Source organism: Neopelma chrysocephalum, unplaced genomic scaffold, assembly GCF_003984885.1.
Source record: "Neopelma chrysocephalum unplaced genomic scaffold, ASM398488v2 Primary Assembly neopelma1_132, whole genome shotgun sequence".
NCBI classification, from domain to species: Eukaryota; Metazoa; Chordata; class Aves; order Passeriformes; family Pipridae; genus Neopelma; species Neopelma chrysocephalum.
In genome coordinates, this window is record NW_020897794.1 from 348445 (window position 1) to 370574 (window position 22130).

Genomic DNA, 22130 nt, shown 5'->3' on the forward strand with positions numbered 1-22130 from the left:
CTGCTGTGATGCCAAGTTCCCTATTTCCATGGAAATTCCATGGTGTGCCAGGCTCGTGTCTGTGTGGATTCAAATGTGCCAGGATGGACGGGGCCTGGAGCAACCTGGGCTGGTGGAAGGTGTCCCTGCCCATCCTCACAGCATCCTCAAGAGTTTATACTGCCAGAACCATCCTAATTCCTAAGCACCAAACAGCTGGAAGCAAGCAGGATTTAATGACAAAACTTGGTAAGTCTCTGGAGGAAGCCAAGTCCTTTCCATTTAAAGTTCCTGTGGACACCAAAACCTCTCCTGTGCACGTGTGTAGTGCCTTGCATGACTCTCCTCCCCCTGCCAGGTCTGCTAGGAGAGTCTAACTACATCACATGATGGTATTTATGCTAGAGAAAAAAACAATCAGGAAGAATAAAATGTGACTTAGATTTCCTTCTTCTGTTGTGCTTAGATTTACAAGTTGCTCAGGACACAGGGAGGGAATACCAGAGACACAAAAAAGCTAAAATATTATGGATTAAATCAGAGAAGGGTAGGGGAGAAATATCTGAGTCCTAACACCCAGCACTGAGGACCTGAGGATTGTAATAAATCCGAGGTTTTGTGGGATGAACTCTCATGGAGACAACAGCGAGTCTGGAATCTGCTCTGCAAGAAGTGAGGAGGTCTCAGGACGGGATATTTTTACACTGAAGCCTGAAACAGTTGGCAGCAGGATCCTGACACTTCCTGCAGGCCAGCAGGTTGTGGAATTCTACATGCAAGTTCACTTTCAAGCCATGAAGGGTGCAAATCTCCTGCTCCCCACTTTCTCCCCCGTGCCCAGCCCTGGTTGTGCTAACGAGCTCAGGTAGACAGGAACTGCACACTCTCCTCCAGGTTTCTGCAGCAGATGTCCCAGATGACCCCAAAGCAGTGGAACAGCTGTGCTGATCCACTTACAAATACCCTTGGGATAAAGGTCTTGGACACTTGTTGTACAAAACCTCCCTTCAAACAATGGCTCCTTGTTCCTTCCCTCTGAGCTGCGAATGCAACTTCGAGATTCTTTAAACGCATTAAAAGCTGAGCTGGGTGTCAATAAATGGTTTTTTAGAATATTTGCTGTTCAGCACGAGAAGCCACCGGCCTGGTTTATACTTTTTGAGAGGCTGAGGAAGATTTTTGGCCCCGTGTTTTGGCATCAAACCTCTCCTTTATGGAAGCCCGGCCCGTGCAGCCCCACGAGCAGCCCTGCCAGACGTCTCATTGTTCTGCAGGGCTGCTGACAGAGGTACTCTGTGCTAAAAAGCACACTGAGGGTTTTTCAATGACCCAGGGGGGGCAAAGGTCACTTATTATAAATGGATAATGAGACCTAATGCAATGTTCCGAGTGTGGACAAAGAAAGGGTCTATCCATACCCCCCTTGTGACTTGGTCATTCAGGCTTTTATTTCCCCTGCACACTTAATGGAGCCAAACAATTGGCAGAAATGCTATACAGGGCTATGGGGAGGAACTGCTGGGCTCCACCTCGGGGACAGATCCCAGCAGAGCCCCTGGACGGCGCCAGGGCTCCTCAGGGCTCCTCAGGCTGCTGTGGCAGCATCCCCCCAGCCCCTGGGGCAGCCACTGCCTGGCAATTAAAGGCCCTGATGGAAGCAGGAGCACGTGGAACCCCAGGCTGCAGGTCCTGGCAGAGCCACAGGACCCAGGTCAGCAGTTATTGAACAGGTGTCTTGGGCTCTGCCCTGGGAAACCTGCTCTGGCTCCATTTTTTTTCAGGAGTCATACTGAACAAACCTGAAGACACACACAAATTTCTCTGTTATGCCATTTTTAACATGTCCTCTAGATGCATTTCTGTGTTTATTATTCTCTTTGTGTTTGGTGTTTATTATTCTGTTTTGGTGTTTATTTAGTCTGTTTTTCTTTGCATTTTCTTTGCATTTCATAGAGACTGGATGTGGCATCTGTGCCACGGTCTGGTGGATGAGGTGCTGTTGGGTCAAAGGTTGGACTCGATGATCTCAGAGGTCTTTTCCAACCTCTGTGTGATTTATATTCAAGAACTCCCGTTATGTGAATCAAAACCTGAATTAAAAATCACATAATTCAAATAATACAAGTTCATTATATTGTTGGAATTTGGCTACCCCTCATTCTTCTTCCTTTACAAAGTTTTCAGTACAAAACCATTTGAAATGTGCAGCAATTGAGCTGTTAAAAAAATGTTAAAGAAATACAGAGTGAGCACCATCCACCCCTGATTTTAGGTGTGGGATAAATGTGACCTGTGCATGTGATACTCACAGAAAGGCTTTTGTTCAGGCTCTATCTTTGCAAAACACGGCTTTTAATTTCAACAGAAACTAAAAAGCTGACAAAGTACTTACACAAAATGTCCAGAATTCTCCAGAGAGCATCCTGTGCTCTTGGACCCACATGCAGTAACTGTGTGCTACATACAATAATTTCTATATTTCTATGCAGGGGAAATAGCTGAAACAATATGGATGATAAAGACATCTAAAACTGGAGCAGAGAATTTGGGAAGGGTGAGGAGGGGGAAGAAATTTGCCCCAAGCAGGTGAGCTGCACAAATATAGGTTGTACTTGTGAATTAAAAAACTAGTTTTGGAGACTGTCTGAAGACCATTCAGCAGCAACAAATGCACAAGCAATGGATCAAAATATTAATACCAAAATAAATTATCATCAGTACAAGCAGATTGTGTGGCAGCAGTTATTTAAAGTACAATATGAAATTAGACTTATGCTCTACAGTTAACAACATCTATTAGATGCTTTGCTATAAATTACTAACATACTTGTTGACATGATTGTACTCTGTGTTTCAAAATAGTCATATGAAAATTCCAGTCCAGGCTTGCACACCTCATTTTTGACAGGCTCAAAATGGTGATCTGTGTTTGTATCCTAAAACATACAACCAAAATACAGCCTTGCACTGACCTTGGAGCTCACAGCAGAACCCTCTTACTTAGAAGTGGAATTAAAATACGGCAGGGATTGAGCAAAAAATTCTACCCAAAGTGCAAATCTAATGGTGTTGTGCACTGTTAATTACTTTTTCATATTCTTGTCCACCTTTTGAGTTTCATTCCTATTTTCTGTGCAGCACAGGAGGAAGAATCCAACCCTGCAGGTTTCCAAACACCCTGGGCTCGTGCAGCAGATGCACAGGTAGAATCAACAGCTCAAATCTGGTCCCAACATCCCTTTTTTCCCAGTCACACCCAAACTGCCTCCTGGCCCACATGTCCACTGGCTGCATTTTACATGTCCTGTCACAGCCCCTGCTGGCACTGGCTGCACTCACAACTGTGCAGAGGGTCTGGTTTCCCCAGGGGTACCCTGACAGATGCCAAGAGTTGTTCCCTTGTGAAACTTGGACTGTTACATTGCTTTGATCCTGACTATATTCTGGATAAAACAGAGGCTTGCTACTCACTGATAGGAGTCTTCCCTTTTTTGAATTGTTAAATAAAAACTCACAAAAATACTAATTTGTCTGTAAAACCCAAACATGGATTTGTATATATATATATATGTATATGTATATATATATATATATAAAATTTACCTATAGACACAGATATATAAATATCTCTGGATATGCCATGCCATGCATATTGGCTCCCTGGGAATGATGTGGCTGGTGGAAGCAGTGCCAAGGCTCCTGAGGGAAGCAGCTGCCTGAGGCTCTGGCTGGAAGGAGCCCAGGAACCAGGAGTTCCAGGGGAGGGGGAAAATGCAGAGGCACTCACTTGTCACTGAGTGTGGAATTCACGAGAGGAAACGGCTAAAAGTGTGAGAAGGAACGAGGTGAGGAAACCCTGAGGACTTCAGGGGATCCAGTGGGCCCTGCTCTCAAGCCAAACACTCCCATCTTGGCTGGGTGACAGCCTCTCGACTCTGCTTCATGTAAAAAAATCCCAAAATTACATTCAGCGCTCCACACAGTTAGTTATACACTGAACATACACTGAAATTATTACAGGCTGAAAAACCAGCTCAGAAAGCCCCACTCTGCAGAAAATGTGCACATCAGACAAGACAAGAAGTTGTCAGCTACTCACAGCCAGCCAGAAGATACTGGTAGTACTGCACAGCATCTGCAGCCAGGAGCAGAGGATGGTTTGCATTAAATGGTGGTTGGAGCTCATTCCACTGAGGAGTTCTGAGGTAAAACACAAGACTATTAATATTTAAGCTAATACAGAGAATGTAAATCAGTGTTTCTGTCATCACATGCAATTATCTATACAAGCTCGCAAAATGTTTGTAATTATTTAAATTAGCTTGTTCAAACACTGCAGCACACCACAGGCAGTGGAGCAGCAGGGCCAAACCCTGCAGACTGGGAGGCAAAGACAATTCTTCTTTGTTGACTTGCAGCATGGATTGCACACACAAAAAATAAAAAACAAAAAAAAAAACAAGAAGGAGGTTTAGATTAAGTTGGCAAATATATTTAGGACCATTGTATGTCATGCTGACGTTATATAAACACACAACAGAAACTGGGGAACTTTTTTTGTTCTGTTCACCAGCCCTGGGAAGTCATTGAGCACTTTACAAACTGTGAAAATAAAGCTGTGTAAAGTTAGGGGCCATTGATCCAATTAGAATTTTCAATTCCATTACAACCTACTCATTTCAACAATAATGGCCCCGAAGCCTGTGTTGTAATTTTAATTAGGGTGGGCCATTCCTAAATAGCTTGGTAAAATCAAGTATTGATCAGTCCAGCCCAGCACTAAGGAATATGGGAGCCGAGGAAAATCGATAGGAAAATATTTTAAAACGTCAAAAGCACTGATGACACTTTCTCATCAATTTTTGTTTACTTTCCTCCACCTGTCAGGAATAATTTCTTCAACTGTCTTAAGAACTGCTACCTTCAGCTGGCTCCCAGGATAACTTGCCTAACTCTTTGCAATGCCTCAGTGTGGAAACCTCCCTCACGTCTCACAGCAGAATTCTGTACTTCAACACTATTAAAATAATTGTTTCCGGTCCTTATATAAAAAGTTAATTACAATCTGATCATTTAAAATCACCAATTAATAAGGAGCTCTGTTGATTTGTAAATATGTTCATGTAGCTGCACAGAATTATTTAAATGGGACACATAAACACTAACAGAACTATATGGGATTTCCCATCAAGTGTCCCCTCCTTCAATGGAAAACTTCAGGAGTCTTTAAGATAAGTTTGAAAATAAAAATATATGTTTTAAAATAAAAATATGAGTGATGCAGGTCATGGAAAATAGAAAGATCACAACCACTTTCTGGACCAAAAGAAGGCAAAGTGAAAGGAATGAGCTACCTAACCAAAGTCCAGCTGGCTCTGGGGCAGGTCAGCATTTCCAGGGGGGTGTCATCACTGATTTTGGGAGCTGTGCTGAGGGGCCTTGGCTCCAGGACGTGCTCCACCAGGCTCCCATAACAGCTGATGATGTACAAGGACTCCACCACAAACTGCTTGGATTGATCTGTTTGCAAAAGGAAAGAAAATCTCATTGCAGCAGAAACAGAGAAAAACGTTTACAGAAATAGCAGACTGTGTTCTTTTAAGTCTTTTCCTTGCTGTCAAAAAATGTGAATTAAAAGAAGGGAAAGGGTTGGAAAGACAAAAAGAAAACTGTGCAAAACACACAAATTTCCCCTTGTTTCAAAAAAATACAAATATCTCATAGAAGAGAAAGAGGTTGGAACAGAGTTTCTCGCCAAGGTGTGTTCAGGGAATTACACAAATGTCTGGACATTTGCTTTAGCAAAGGTGTCTCACCTTTACCTCACAGGCTTTTCAGTGCCCCTTCACACAGTAGCTTTGGATTGAACTATCAAAGTTTGTTTTCTGTCATTGTATCGTAAGAGAAGATCAATGATTTATTTCACTAATTAAAATTTCTTGTAAATTGTCCTGTCTACCGAAGCACCCCAACCGTGTATCCAAAAATCTCCATTGTCAGGGAGTTGAAGGAATAAAATCCACACTGATTTCTCAGAACTTGTCACAAAACGAGAAAACAAAGCATTTAAATTTAAATGCAAGCCCTAATTTTGTAAGACACCCACCTTTTTCCCTCTTCAGACCGGAATTGTTCGCAAACCACGACCTCGATGATCCAAAGACTGCGGCGACACAAAACTCTCCCCCCACAGACTTACTGGGTGAAATCTGGGGAGCTGGTTTGGATTTGCTTTAAAAGAAAGAACAAAACAGAATTACACAAGTTAAAAATGAAGGTGGCCCTTCCTTAACAGTGATTTTAACCTCTCAGTTCAGAAATGGTGACTATCTGCAGTTCCCAGAAGACTGAGCAGGATTTACAGATGCTCAGTGTCTCCCAATGATAGGTCCCAAATTCCCCTGGATCCACTGAACTCATTAACTGGAAAACCAGCACTGGCTCCTCATGGAGAACTGGACTGTTTAAAAGACCCAATATTGAATATTTACATCCAACAGAAACAATTTCAGAAGCGAACACAAACACTTGTAATCCTCAATCCTTTGGGAATGAAAATACAGATTCTGGGGCAGCTGTTCCAGGTGGTGGAGATTTTCTGGCATTTGCAAAAGAAAGTCAGGAATAACCTGGACTGCTGCTCAGTTCTAACTCAGCACAGCACTGAAACCATGGGATATAAGGAGGGGGAGAGGGAAAACATGCAGAGGATAAAGGGAAGGGAAAGGATGCAACACTCACGAGCCACGTGTTAGAACAGACCAGGAATTATATCACGGAAAAGCAGATTAAGAGACATTCTCCTCTGCAACCACGATGTGTATGGAGCAGGTAAATGGGTTTATATTGAAATTTTATATTGTGTTTTCCTGAAACACCACATAGTGGTTCCTGCCCACAGGAACCTGCAGGTACAGAACACTCTGCTGTGCACAAACTCAGCACTGTGTCCAGAGCATTGCCTGTTTAAACCAGATTAAACCAGGATTCCACCCTTTCCTTAAGGGAAAAGCTGTCTGAGAAGTCCACACAGGACTTCTCCTTCTCCATTTTTGCTTCTTCCCCGTCTTTTTAATCGAATTATTTTATATTTCTCCATCTCTACTCTCTTTCCCTGCTTCCTTCTCTTGCTGCCTCTTCCTCCTTTCCTTTTTTTTTCCTCTACTAATATATTATTTCTTATTTCTTCTACTAATTTCTTGCTCCACTCTATCTCAGCCTGTGATTACACAACATTAACCTGGTCAGTTTTAAGGAACAATCTTCAATTTTTAAGCAATGATCTTCAGAGAATGTGCATATAAGTGTGTGCAGACAAATCACTGCAAGTGTTACAGTACAATTAAGCAGCAAAAAAATACTTTAGAACTGCAGAAAACAATTTAAATGTTGTATAATTGTAGTTAATTTATACTGAAATACCACACATACTAATAAATCACTCACATAGCAAGCTTATGTATCAGTTAGAAATTAAAACAAAAAAAAGCTCTTTCCAAAGGGATTCCATCACATTGAGCAGAGATCATGGAAAAATTCAGACAAACTTCCATGGACTCGGATCAGACCTGAAGCTCTACAAGTGGGAGAAGCTGGAATGTCCCAAAAGAGCAATTGCAATTTATAGTCAGTAACTCTGCTATTGAACCACCACAAAGCACTTAATATCCAACTGTTAAACCTCCAGCTACACATGGCTGGGTCAGAAACTCTGTTCCAAAAAGTTCCTGACTCTAAATATATTCCCTTGCTTGCAGTGGCACAGCACAATCTATATTAGGATATTTAAATTGATAGTGTGTTAACTAATGAGTGTTTTATTAGCTGGTCATAAAAAAACAACAATAGATTTCTTTCACTTTGAAATAATCACCTGTCACACAAACAGTATTTTTAAGCAAACTGTACATTGAGAACTATTTTAGCGCTCGCCTTTCAAGTGTTCCCACACTAAAATTCCTTCAGAAATTAAAATAGAAATGCATCCCCTAATTAGAGTCTTGTTACTGGTCTACACTTCAGCAAAGGATTGGTTTTAGTATAGAAGGAGATTGTTCAGAAGGACAGTGTCACCCATTAATCAATAGAGAGCACAGGTCTGACTCAGCCACACTCACTCTTAGGAACTCTTGACACTACACTCTCCTAATATTCTCAATATTCTCAATTTTTACTCAACACAGCCTGATGCATTTATGAAATTATCATTTAAATCATTAAAATAACTGTCAGAGGTTAATAAAATAATTCAAAATGGGAAAAAAAAATTAGAAGTAAATGCTATTCTCAGCTACAAACTGGAGCAAACTTCAGCACAGACAGAACTGATTTCAATTCCTTCAGGCCCTGAAGCAGAAGTGAACCTGGGACTGTGACAACCCATCTTTTTTGGGTTCTCCACACTCTTGTGTTCAACCAAATCCAGCTACAAACACCCTTAGAGGAAATGGTCTGAGCTGGGTTCTATTTACACCTTGTCTCTGAGATGTGCATCTTTCAAGGCAAGCACTTAAGTGTTGGTTTCAGTGCCAGAACATTTTCCCTCGGAGGAGGATGTTTTGTAGGCAGAGAGAGCAGACCTTGTAAAACACGATTCCTCCTGTGGTTAAACTCAGCCCTGCTGGAAAACAAAGCAAACAAACAAACAAAAAAAAAACCCCAACCCCAGTGCATCTACTGGTTTGGACAGAGCTTTGAAAACACTGCTGAGATATCAACAAGTCTCTTCTGAAACCTCTTGCAACTGAGGGATTTTTAATTTTACCCCCATTTTCCTCCATCCCTGAGTTTTCACGGAGACATTCCAGCTCCAGTTTCATCCCTTCAGCAAACCCCCGAAGCCCAGTTGTTCTCAGCCATTAGCAAAATACATTTTCGTGTCATTGTGATATTTTAACAGCTTGGAAACTATAAATCCTCGTTATTCTGCAGATGCAAACACCCTCTCAGCTTTATAAATGATAACAAAACAATCATGTGGAAGGTGGGTGCTGAATGACTTGTTTCTGCTCTGAACTCCTGCTCTTTCCTTGCTCTTGGCTTGTCAGCACTTCATAAATTATTCCAAGAGCTGAAATTAAGGCACATTTGGCCTCACTTTTAAAAAATAGTTATTTTTAAAAGAAGCTTCACAGTACAGTAACTTCCAAAATGTTGTGCCAGAGGTTTTTCCTGAAAAGGGAGACAGGAAGAAGCTCAGGGTGTTGGGAATCAACATGGGACCAAAACATTCCCCATTATTATTATTTCAATCTTCATTTCTTTCAAACATTAGAAACAGCAGCACTACATTTAAGACATAAGGAGGATGAAAAAGTAGTTTATTTTTTCCTCTCTGGTTCTACTCAACTGGGCAACTACACCTGGAATTCAAGGAGACACAGCAGCAGTTTTATCCCAATTGTATCTCTGCAGAAAACAACAGTAATAAAACCACCTTTGAAATCTTGTCCTTTTAGCTCTTGCTCTGCTATGAATTTAATAAGAGCTGTGTCTCCACTGCAGACCATGTCACATCACCTGCCCCTGCTGGAGTCAAAGTCACTTCCAAAAGTCAAGTTAATGCCAAAACCTGGCTCAATCCCACAGGATCTGGGGAAATCTGTGCTGTTATTAACTTTTCTAACACAACTCTGGGGGGTTCTTTCCATTTCAAATGCAGAAGCACCGAGATGGAGACACAGGGAAAAACATCCACGGGCATTTTCTGCTGGAATGGCACAAAGAGAGATGGGAGGGAACTAAAGAGGAAAATTAAGACATCACTTGGTCAGAGCTTAAAAAGCAGTGAAGGGACCCAGCACAGCGTGGAAGTTCTTTCATGTGGCCAACACAACAAGAACAGATTAAGACCTATGGAAACTATTCAGTGCCACCACTTGTTGACTTTGTAACACACCAAACTCTGCCCTAATCTCTGGGAATGTACTGTGTTAGCTCTCTATAAAAATGCTAAATAGTTACAATATTTTAACTAGTTTGCATTTTCTGTTCTATTTTATTAATATGAATTAACATGAGTAAAATATTTTGAAAGCCAGAAGGCTGTGCAGTTCCCAACTGGGGTTCCTCACAGAGCTTTATGTCTCACAAAAGTCTTCTGGCTCCTAAATGTACCTTTAAGTTCACAGTCAAACCAGTGACATGAGTTTTAAACAACAAATGAATTGCATATATATATATGATATGAATGAACTGCCTTATAAATTCAAATATTATTAATCAAATAGTAAGAGGCTGCAAAGATTGAGAATCACTTTGATTTTATATTTCCAACAAACACATGAGAGTCATAAAAGCATTTATCCACAATTCCACACTAAACCCACCAAAACATTGCTGAAGGGAAAAGCTTTATCTCAACTACAAAAGCAGCAACAAAAGTATCGGGAGAAAAATCCTGGATGAAATTTGCAATTACACATAAAATTACCAAAAAAAAAAAAGAATCCACCTCCAAATACATAAATTTTAATTAGTTTATCGTTGTGCCTAAAACAAGGAAACCACAGCCACGTTTCCAGTTGTCACATCACAACCAAAGCAAGGAAAAGCATGGAAAAGGAATGGTGGGCTCCTTTATTCATCAGGCTCTTCCCTGTCAAACCTACATTCGTTTTGTTTACAGAATTTTAGGTCTCATTAAGACCTTAATGGAAACAACATGATTTTTTCCCCCACCCAAAGTGTGTTTTTTATCCTTAATTTCTCTGTAGACTTAGCAAGGACCATATTTCCCAGCTCACACTGGCATTAAACAAACCACAAAAAGAGTCTTGGGAAAGACAGGCAACGATTTTTGAGCCTATTTCATATATTTCCCCCTTTAATCTCAGCCTTTTAATCTTGCCTCCATCTCAACTCATTTCTGGCTGACAACAATTTGTGCAGGGGGTGACTGCCACAGACAATCCTTTGCCAAAACTCTTCTTCCAGAGCCTCTTAGAGCCCCATCAGGCAAAATTCTGAGCTGTGTCATAATCTACATTTAAAAATGGGGTTTAGGGAGATGCTTCAGTAATTAGAAATTCTCCAGGGTTAAGGCAAGTCCCCTATTTCCTTCATTTTTTAGTGCCTTTGCTTCTCCTGGGTCAGCTCCCATAAACCCCATAACTGTCCTCAGCCTTTCCCTAAAGAGGTTTGTGTCCCAATGAAGCTCTGAAGAAGTTCTTTCTGCTGGACATAATATTTTGGCAGAGACATGAGGGGTGATGAATGTGGAACCAACTTCTAGCAGCAAAACCAGGAGCCATATAAGAATATTCTAACAGACACTGATAGGAACAGCTCAGCAGCATCTCGAGCTAAATTAAAAACAGACAGAAAACCCCCAGTCCCAAAAAACCCAGAGCCCCAAAACCTCCAAGCTGAAAGTTTTTAGATTCTCTAAGATGTTCCCACTTCCCCAGTTCTTGCTGCCCAAAACTTGGACCACCCAACCCTCATCCCATTAGGAAATGGAGGTGATGTAGAACTGCTCAAACACTGAATCAAGCTCCAAACCCAAAAAACTTGTTCAAACTTGCTTCTTCTCCTGTCTTTATTCTTATAACCTGCTGCAATTTTTCATATTAAACCAAAACCCCCCATTATTTCAAATATCCTGATTTTAACAGAACTGTTTCCCACAGCAGAGGGTTGGAATGAGATGACCCTTCCAACCCAAATCATTCCATGGGGGTTTTTGCTGAAGTGAAATCAGCTTTTCTTTTTCCACTGCCCATTTTATTTGCTGCACCTCTCTCCCTGCAGTACTTTACTGCCTACTCACTGCTAATCTGGCTTATTTTCCAGAGGTCATCATCAATGTTTTCTGTCTGTAAGCAACTTAGTGCTCCAATAATAAAGGAAGCAATATAGAATTAAAAAAAAAAAAAAAGAGGCTTGTTTGGAAAGACATTGCAGTAATTTCTGCCCACTTAGAAATAATTTATTTTTTCAACTTCCCTGCTACTTAAAAATTAAATGCACTCTCAAAGGTAAAAAAGAAATCAAGAAGGTGAATGCATTTCTTTGCAATGCTCGGTGGTGAACACACATCTCATGGTCTGAAAGTGAAATTATGGGGGTGGAAACCTATGGATCAGCCATGCAGGTAAACAAATAAATTAATCCAAAATTAAGAAGTCTAAGCACAGAGTTATTTTCAGCCAGGACAGCAAATGGATTTATAGGCATGCTGGGTTGGAACTGGGAACTCACCAGGGAGCTTTTATGGAAAAACATCCTGCTCCAAACAGGTAAGGTCTTCACGGAAAGGGGAAAAATGCACAGAAATTAGATGAAAACTCCATTACCAACAAGTCCACTGTACATCATGCCATTAAGATTTATGCAGAAAGTCCCCAGAATAGTTTGTGGAACCCTTCCTGATGCCCTGTCCTGGAAGCAGAACCCTGAGCTCCCACCTAGCACATCCCCCCAGGGAAGGCTCCTCATGCTGGGACACAGGGAATGCATCCGTGCAAGCTGGACTTGGGGTTACAGCTCGAGTTAGACTCAGCTCAGGGCTCCTGCCTCAGACCTGCTCACACATCTGAGGCAGTGTCAGATATTAAAGCCAAAAGTGACAGAGAAATCAGCACCAAACCCAACAAATTCGGGGGTGTTTTCCGAGAAACGCTGAAGGTCTGAGTGAGGCGGTTTTACGAATTTACTGGGAGGAGGCAAGTCCTGAGTAAAAACAACAACAGGTACGAGCACAATGAATCCAAAATTAAAAAGCCTAAAGCCCCCTTTTTAGGGGAAATCACTCCAGCCTTTGGCCAGGACAGAAATACATGTTAAATTGAAGATCTTTAGCAACTCTGTGACCCAGCAAATCTTCTGCCCCCCACATCAAAGCTTGCACAGATGCAGGAAGGAGAACCCTAACCTGGTTCAGATGTATCTGATGTTCAAATCACCAGACATAGAGCTGAGTGCTTCTGGCCACCCCAACAATTTATCTACACCACGGGTTTATTTTAGTTTTTGTTCAGGTATTTTGCACAGCGGATGGTTTTTGAAGTGGCATCACCCCATGAATCCGAGGGCATTTTCAACAGGTATCTCCCTTTAGAAAGCCATTGCCATACTGACATTTGCATAAAATCTGAAGAGGAGGAGCAGGAGGCAAATTTGGAGCTACTCACATGCTCAAGGCTTCTCTGATTTTCATTTGGGCTGTGACATCAGCCACAAAATCGCTGAATAATTGATTTTGTAAATGCCGATGGCTCGTTTTCCTTTTTACAACCTGACTCAGCCATAAATCCTGGCCAGTTGAAACAGGTGGAATATTTTCAGGCAATGAACTCCCAGAAAAGGTGCAGCACTAAAGCACTCAGCCATAGGCCTACACAGTTAAAAGGATACCAGCCTGATAAAAAAAGGATTCAGTGAACTAAATTTGACACGAGCACAACATCAATGAATGAAGGCATCCTCCCAAAAAAACATTTAGGTGAAGGTACAGACCTAAAACACACATCCCTCAACATGCAAAGATGTAAAAACCCAATAAAGAATAGAATATTGCAGAAAAAACCACTATTTTTAATTAGTACTACAGGCAAAAACACAATGAAGAGCTTCTGAGCTCTGTGTAAGGGACTGGCCTGTAGTTTTTTGTATCTAATAGATGTTTAGCCAACATTTTGGGGGACAGAGCTCATCTGGTAGAACCAACCACCCTTCTAGACCTAATATATCATCTTTGAACAGAGAGAAAACCCAATTGAATTGTCTGAACTGTCTGATCTCCTCCCAAGCCAACGCTCAGCCCGAGTCAAAGGCCGCTCTCAACAAAAGATGAGCCCAGCACTGTTGCACTGCTTAAATATTTAGCTGAAAGCAAAACCTCCTGCAAGACCCACAGCCAACACGATTTAAAACACAGAATGTAGCTTGGGTAAATCTGAAGGGTCACTGCAGAGTGGTGGGATCTGCCCGGGAGCTCAGAGTTAAATTTCTAAATTGTGATCACGGATGTTTTGGCAACTACTTTTTTTTTTCTTCTCTGCCTCAGTGGCTCTGTCTGCAAACATCAAGCAAATGACACTTAGCTGAGCCCATTAGAACATTTCAGAAGATAACACAGGCTTTTTCTTTCTCCACAACATACTACGTTGAGCTGATTATACTTGCAAATGAACAAATTCTCCTTATTTTAATTACAAATTGACCCAGGTGGATACATGCTTCAACTGAAGGTTTTTGTTTGGTTGGTTTGGGATAGAAAATCTTGTATCACGAACAAAATGCAATTACACTTGCAAAGACCACAGCAGAGCCTCAGGAAAAAAGCTTTAAGTGCGAGAAAAACAACTCAGCGTTTCCTTTCTGCTCACGAGACCTGACTCCTTTAAAGATGACCATTTTTTCCCCCCTCTGATATTTATATAAGCGATTGTTTTCCACTCTTTCCTTCACATAACATGGATGGAATGCTAATTGAGAGCGAGGGAGAGAGCCCACAAATTACAGGAGAACCCAGCCTCGAAGAGACAGCACCAGATGGCCGCGCTCGGTGACAGGCAGAGAGCGGCGCCAAGGCACAAACTCACCGAGCTGCCCCTTCCTCGTGGCTACTGAGAAATTCCAGAGGGAAATCAGGGAAGGAAGACGATTTAGGATTCAAAATTCTGAACAGAGTTTTCCCAGTGTCTCACCTCGTTCTGAGTTTCGGCGAACTGAAAACTGAAACACTTTGATTTCGCATCCTAACGTTTGATAAAAGCTATTTAAAAGCTTTTAATAAGCTGTGCAACAGCCCTTTATTCTGACTCTCACTGGGATACGTTGCCTTTCATAAACAGTGAGATCTGAGCAAAATTTAGTGCAAGGAACTGTATTTCATATCAATTAGAAATCATTACAGCACTTGCTTTATTCCCAGAATGTGTTGTAAAAGCTAAAGGTGACATAAAACACACCTGCAAAATGTATCCAGCTTCAGACAATGGTGTTGAATTCTTGAGCTTTACTTTTAACTTTTTAATTGACTTTTTCAGCTACTTTTTCCTACTTAATTGTATCGTGACCCCGTGACTTTGCACTCCTTGTTTTTGTTTGCTTCAGCAGCAGAACCTGGGACAAAGGAAGCTCTCTGACACAAAATGAACCGAACACCAGGGATTTTCTGAGCATAAATATTAAAATGGTAAAATTGCACCAGACACTTTACCTATTTCCCCCTTCCTCGCTGGGGGTGGAATGAGGGATGAGTTAAGATAGAGGGGATAGAGTTTCATGTTTAAAAACACACTGTCTGAATCTCCTGGCTGGATAAAGGCAAAGTTTCTCCCTTTCCTGTAGGAAACACTGGATGCCTCTGTTTTGACAAGGCCCAACTAATGCAGGTTCCATCCTGCTGTTCACTCCAGCAAGGATGAACTGGAGAGTGAAGCATGATCCAACTATAATGACCATGTCCCTGGAGGAACTTAAAACAAATACTTCTGTCAGAGGAGCCAACTTGGACGAGAGTTTTTCTTTTGGGGCAATTATTGTATCTTTTCTTTCCCTTTTTCCGTGTCCCCACGTTCTTACCAACTGGAAACAAACTGCAACTCATCCCACAAACACAAGGAACACTTATAAAGCTCCTGCAAAGCACAAAGCTGTCTTCTAGAATGTTCTGATTCACTGCCTTTTATAGACAACGAGATGGATCATCCAGCTCTCTCCCTTTCAAATCTATAAGCTCTTTGTAAAGGACCAATGAATTAACCCATTCACCAGCCCCGACAAGGAATTCAGCATCACTATTAAAAGTTTGAGAGGGAAACTGAGGCATGGATATATAAAGACTTATTAAATCCAGCTCTTGTGCTGTCCTGCATCCCCCTAATCTTTAAAACATCAGATGCTTCCTCACTCATTAGTGTTAGAGCCCCTTTGGGAAAGCCTCTCTGCTCCTTCAGGATGTGCTGACAGCACAAACTGCAGGAAAGCCAAGCAATGGGATGGCAAAATGTAGGGACAGAGATGAAGTGCTTGATGGAGGTGAGGAAATTACAATGAGAGACTTGAAAAAGCCAGGAGAGAAGCAGGGGAAGAAGGAAAGGGCAGCGATGGCAGCACAGGGGGTGACGCTCCCAGACGCTTCCTGCCGGGAACGGGGGTTTTGTTCACAGCGGTGACTGATCAGGACACGTCCCAAAAATCTATGGGATTGCACGGCACAAAAAAAGCACCTGTGATGAACAGCACAGTCATGACACAATTCCACACTCCCTCCTTCATTCCCAGGGGGCTACAGGGAACACTTCTAAAAAATTTACTGCCATTCCACCTGTCAAGCACCGTGACACGCTCCGCAGCTCTGCCCCAGACACATGATATTAAGAGCACTGATCAGTCCTTTCAGTACCTAGAAAATATTTTGCTGTCTTGGATACCAGCAGAACAAAACCCACCCTGACTTTTCAGTTAACAAAACCTCCAAGACTCCCTGAAGACGTTCAGCACTAAAGAAGCTTTTCCTACGTTAAAAGGAAGGTAAATCCACACTTTCGATTATAAGGTATTTCAATCCCGAATTTGACACAGTTGTGCTGCAACAGATGAAATCTTTAATTTTTAATTTTTTTAATTTTTAAGGGTGCAACAGCAGAAAAGGAGCGAACAGAGAGTGTAAAAGCCAACTGGCTCTGAGCTCCTCTCCCCCTCTGATCGCTGCACAGTCACAAGGTTAAGCAGCTGCTCCCAAGGAAGAGCCTTGTTTCCTCGGAGCGCTGCTCAGAGGTGCTGCCCATGTAGGTGTAAATACATCTGTCTTTTGCCATTTGCAGTAATGCAGCCTCCTCCTCTCCCCCAGTGAGGCAGATGGTCCCTGTCCTGTCGGAAGATTACACTGCACAGCCCCGCAGTGCGATGTGTTTGCAGAAATACGAGGGCAGATGTTAAATATGTTAAACACACGCTTTGCCCCCTGGAGGTTTAAGTTAAGGCTGCTGTCTCAATTTGGTCATTTTAGGCATGCCAGGCTTCTTGGATGCGAGGCATTCCTCTTAAATGTGTTTTATAAATGCAGCTTTTCATGTTAATTTGCTGGGCTTTCATCAGATATTTTGGATGCAGAACAAATGAAGGGAGCTCTCGGCTCAGTGTGACACGGCGACGTGGGCTGGGCTGAAAATTATGATCCTCATCCACGAAAACTCTATTTACACAGCAGGGTATTTCCCAGGACTGCTGTCTTCCCCCCTTGCATAAGCCTCAGTGAGCATTTTAAATTTAATTAGCTTTTAAAATCGCACAGAATGGGGCAGAGACAGTCAGTGAATAGTATAATTTATGGGAAAACTGTGAATATGAACACTCTGAATATGTTTAAGATATTCAAGAATGAAACATTCCATAAAGTAATGCAGACTTATTACACATGCCACATTTTTAGAAAGGTTTGCTGCTATCACCAAGCATCCAGGAAACAGCCTTTGTAATGGGTTTGGCATGAATTACTCTTGCAAACCAAGTGTTTTTTCCCAAGTCCTGCTCCTCCCCAGAGCTCCTGTCCCCTACCTCCCCTGGCAGGCCCTCGGGTGGATTTTTATTTCCTCTCTCTGCCTTGTCCCATCTGGTTCTAAGTGTCTATCCCAGTTCCAGGAGCCCAGATTTCCATTTCTGTCCTTCACTGACCGTACTCTTCAAGTCACATTTTCATTATTTCCCCTCTTTGAGGAGCTGTGACTTCCTGTTCTCCTCCTTGCACACCAACCTCCCCCTCATCCCACCTCCCTCCCTGGCCTCATCCCCATCACACCTGGCTGGGCTTTCCAGAGTCACCTGACCAGCAGCACAACCTTTTTTCCCCTCACCTGTGTTTAAACTGCAAGCAGGAAAAAAGGAAAAAAAAAAAAAGGGCAAAAATAAGCAGCTGAAATGTGTGTGTGGAGAAAGTTAAACCCCAACATGACCCTCAGATTGCTTCTTTACTGTTTCCTAAGCTCCATTTCCAATTCTCTGTGAAGTTTAGGGATTTCTCTGTGCTGAAGAGCTCATGTGTGTGTTCAGAGCTCATGATCTGGCTCTATGAAATTCCAGTTTCCATGGGTAAGAGCAGGAGTGGATTGTTGGACAGACACGTGTGGATACACATTTATGTGCACACAGATCAAGCTTCTGATGGTCACCAGGCACCACCCAGTGCCCCAAACAACACAGATCTCACAGGATGGCCTGGACACTGAAGCACAGAATGTGGGAATTACTCAGGGAGAGGGGGAACATCCTGAAAAATAATTCCCAGTTCACGAAACACAAGGTAAAAATTCCCCTCACGAGCAGAGTTTGAGCAAGAAAGCACTGAGGCAAAGGAAGGCAGTGCCTGCACTGGGCAAAAAGCAGGAAAATGTTAGGAAGCTGTAGGGACTCCCAGTTGTTTTGTCCAACAACATGCCATGCTCAATCTAATTTCCTTAAAAATGTAAAAACCCTCTGTAAATTAATGGATGAATCAGACTTTTAATGAGAAAATATTCAGAGATTCAAATGACTAAAAAATTAAGAGGAAAAAAATATACTCATCACCCAGTAGCTTTCTGTGTTAATTGTAATAAGAGATTTGAAGTTTAGCAGAAGTATCAACTGTTGAATAGTGTGAATTAACTTAAAATTGTTATAGTTTATGAAGCTCACAAAAGTCTTCCTAGTAATTATATGTATATTTAGAGGAGCTTTTCCCAACAAATATCCTGAAGTGCTTTATCCTGGCCCAGTGAGAAGTAGCAAAGTGCAGCTGGCTCTGGAGTCCACACGTGAGTTACACAGTCCAGCACAGTCACTTCAGAGGAAAAATAAGGTCAAGGAAAACAGCAGGATTAAGTTCTGCCTTTCTGCTCAACCTGCCTTTACTGTCTTTGCAGCTCTGATAGTCAAAAAAATCAATTCTGCTTGAAAAGGCTGGAAATCCAAACAAACTTTTCCAAAGGAAAAAAAGTAAACCCATATTTTATTCTGATTGAATACAGCTCTGCTTATGTTTCCTTCCCATTCCTGGTGTGAAAACTTCTCCTGAGCCACCCGAATGAATATTCCTGAATTTATAGAGATTTCTCTGCATTTTAATTTACTCATCTGATGCTCATTTTCTTATCTCCTCTTCTCCCCCAACCCCTTCTGCTGCCAAGTAAATCACGTACACTGGAATTTAAGTAAGGAATAAAACTAATTATCACTAGTAACCCAAATAAGAAGGTTAAGGAAGGTTTGTGCACTCACCCTGTGCGTTTGGTGATGGTCCCCAACGTCATTGGCTGCTTGATCTGAGCAAGAGGCAACACCACAGTCAGGCTTGGAAGAGGCAGCAGCCGAGGGTTCCCAGGATTGTTGTTTGTGAAGTTGTTGTAAGTGTCTTGGCTGTTCAATTTACCTTCATGGGACAGAGATGTGAGAAAACACATTATTGGGATTTTTGTCTTCATTTGGCATTTCTACATCTGACCGAAATAAGATTAAAAAAAAAAAACACCCCCAAAAAATAAACCAAAAAAATTATTTCCCATTGTAATAAAAAAAAATGTAAAAAAATTCATCTTCAGATAAAAAATAAACGGCAATAGAAGCAGCAAATACTAATTTTATACATGGGGATAAGCAAGGATTCCTTTCCATGGAAGGGAAATTATTCCTGCTGCTGCTGCTGCTGCCCTGACAGTTTTGTTCACCAACAAGTATTTGAGTTCGATTTGAAGAACAGGCTCTGGATTCCAACTCCCTATTTAAAAAGAAAAGAATATCTGGAAAGGAATTATTTTCCTAAAGTACCACATACAGTGTTGGTAATTGGAAGTCCTGAAAAGGTCGCTTTTGTTGTCCCAGTGGATAAAGACACAGAGAATAATCATCTGCAGAACTGAGGCTGGAGGAAAATCTCAAGTAACTATATAAAATAAAACCAGGCCAAACTACATGTAAAAATCAAGAAAGTGTCAAAAAAGTCATAAACCTCATCTTCGTTCAGAAAGGAGAAAATGAAACATAGGTACTGAAAAAGAAAAAAAAAAAAAGGAAAGGGAAAACACAACCAGAAAAGCCCCGAGAAGCCTAAATTTAGCTTGTTTCAAAGAGGTCTGTGCTGGATGGACGCCCAGTCTGGATACGCTTTCTTACTCCCTGTATCACTCTGTAGTCACAACCTTTCATTCTTCAGTTGGAAAAGGAAACGAGCTCCAAATTTCATGGACAGTAAAGAAAGAAATGTGAAGAAACCAAAGAAAGAAGTTAAACAAAAAAAGGGGCCAGTCTTGTTTATAGCAGAATCAAAAGTACTTTAAATAGACAAGCAACCATGAATTAAAAGGTTTAGATCATTAACTTGTTTTTCTGTGTTCCTGTAATGCTGTGAAACGCTGGCTTTGTTCTTAATCAAAAGGGAGCCATATTGGGAATTAGGTTCCTAAACAACCCCTGCATTCTACACAGATATTATACAAATCCCAGGCCAAATCCATACAATCTGCCTCAAGAGCAGCCACCTTTTTTCAAGGAAGAAAAACAGCACAGCAAAGGGTTTCTCACAGGAAGCTGCCTGAAAGGCTTTAATGGTCCTTCAGATGGATTGAAAATAGGAAAAGGAAGGCGGAAAAATCTTAATGAATGTCTCATCATCCTAAAGACACTCAAGGCTTCCTTCACCCTTCTTTTAATACTATATAACTGTGAGCTTAGGGGGGTTTTATTGGGGGGTTTTCTGCAAAGTCCCCAGAGCTCTGCATGTCAGGCTGGCACAATAAGAGAAATGCTGAAGTTACAGAGTGGATTTTGTGGGAGTCTCTGGTTGCTCAATACGTTTTAAGAGAAATGGCGAGGCTTTAATGAAGAACGAGCCCATTGAAGTCCCAGAGAGCAGATTTCATTAATAGCAATTTTCCTGCCCCAACTTGGAATAAAAAGAAAAGGGAAAGGAAAAAAAAAAAACAACAGAAAAACCCAACAGCCCGGCTCAGTTTTAAATTAAGACTGAGATGCAATTAATTTTTTTAAGATTAGCTTAATAATACAGTCTTGGTTCTTGCAGAAAGGCCCATGAATAGTTTTGTGCATTATTGTCTAATTAGTTACTGTTCATGCAGCCAAGGCCTCTCTGAGAGTGTTTCCCTCTCCCATCTTCCCCTTGATCCACATTTGCACAGCAAACACCACCAGTATCTGCAGAGGGGGTTCCAAATCTGTCTGTAATCTGTTTTCTTTTACTTGTTTGGAATATAATGATTAACTAGGAACTCCTGAACCAAAGGCTGTGTGGTAACGGCCCCTGTCCCCTCTCAAGGCACATTTAGGACCCACTCCCAACTTCCATGTGGTTTTCCACATGCAAAACCTTCGGCTGATTCAATGGAATATTTGCATGCAGAGAAAGGAGGAATTTTCAGACGTCCTTCCAACACAAGGATGAGCTGCTTTACTTCCAAGGAAGCTGAGGAATCCCAAGGCAGTCAGGGATACTCAGAAAACTGCAGGATTAAGTCACTCCCTCAGAGTTTTTTATTAATTGTAGTTACAACATCCTGCAGTTCTCAGCCTCACACATAAGAAAACACAGAGTAAAGGGAAAAAAGCACTAAGCTATGAAGAGAGAATGAAAAGGTATAAAAGAGATGCTGAATAGGACAGAAATCTAAGATGATTCCTCTTTGCAAAAAAAAAAACCAAACCAAAAAACGTTCAGCATTTAATTTGTAAATATATATTTAGAAGTACAGCTTAATCTGATGCATACAAACCTCAATAAAAAATTAACTAAAGCAGAGCTCGTAATGCACAGCCCAACCACGATAAAAAAATTCAGCTGTGACAAATGAAAAAGCTGTAACTACCAAACATATGTCACAACAACCATTGCCTGCCAGCCTGTATTTTCTGCAGCAACATTCAGTTGCTTAACTGCGAAAAAATGTAATTAAAAGTGATAGAAGTAAAAAATTCCGAGTTGGAACGCTGTAGGAAGGAGAGAGATTATTTCTGACAGTAAAGTTGTTCTTCAGAATCTCACTCCAGTAGTATTAAGATGGTGTGGACCATTAAGGTTAAAGAAAACCCCATAATTTTCTGGTGTGCTGCTGCAGCCCTCCAGAAATTGGAAAACTTCCCCTTCCATTCCTCCAGCCTGTCCAAGTAGGAAACTCCTGCAGTAAACAGGAGTTGTGTGTGCACAGGGCTGCTGG

The 22130-nt window shown here is 41.5% G+C and overlaps 1 protein-coding gene across 11 annotated transcripts in view; it reads right to left on the minus strand.

Moving 5' to 3' along the window:
* Positions 1–22130, minus strand: part of BCAS3 (BCAS3, microtubule associated cell migration factor) — a 318264-nt gene that overhangs the window by 194030 nt on the left and 102104 nt on the right. For 9 of the 11 annotated variants that reach the window (XM_027698676.1, XM_027698674.1, XM_027698678.1 and 6 more), the window contains 5 exons: positions 19186–19336; positions 12181–12225; positions 6086–6210; positions 5334–5499; positions 4079–4179 (listed from right to left, as the gene is read on the minus strand). In XM_027698676.1, coding sequence (XP_027554477.1) covers positions 4079–4179; positions 5334–5499; positions 6086–6210; positions 12181–12225; positions 19186–19336 — 588 coding nt within the window. The remainder of the gene's footprint in view (positions 1–4078; positions 4180–5333; positions 5500–6085; positions 6211–12180; positions 12226–19185; positions 19337–22130) is intronic. The other 2 variants (XM_027698677.1, XM_027698675.1) reach the window with 1 other exon arrangement.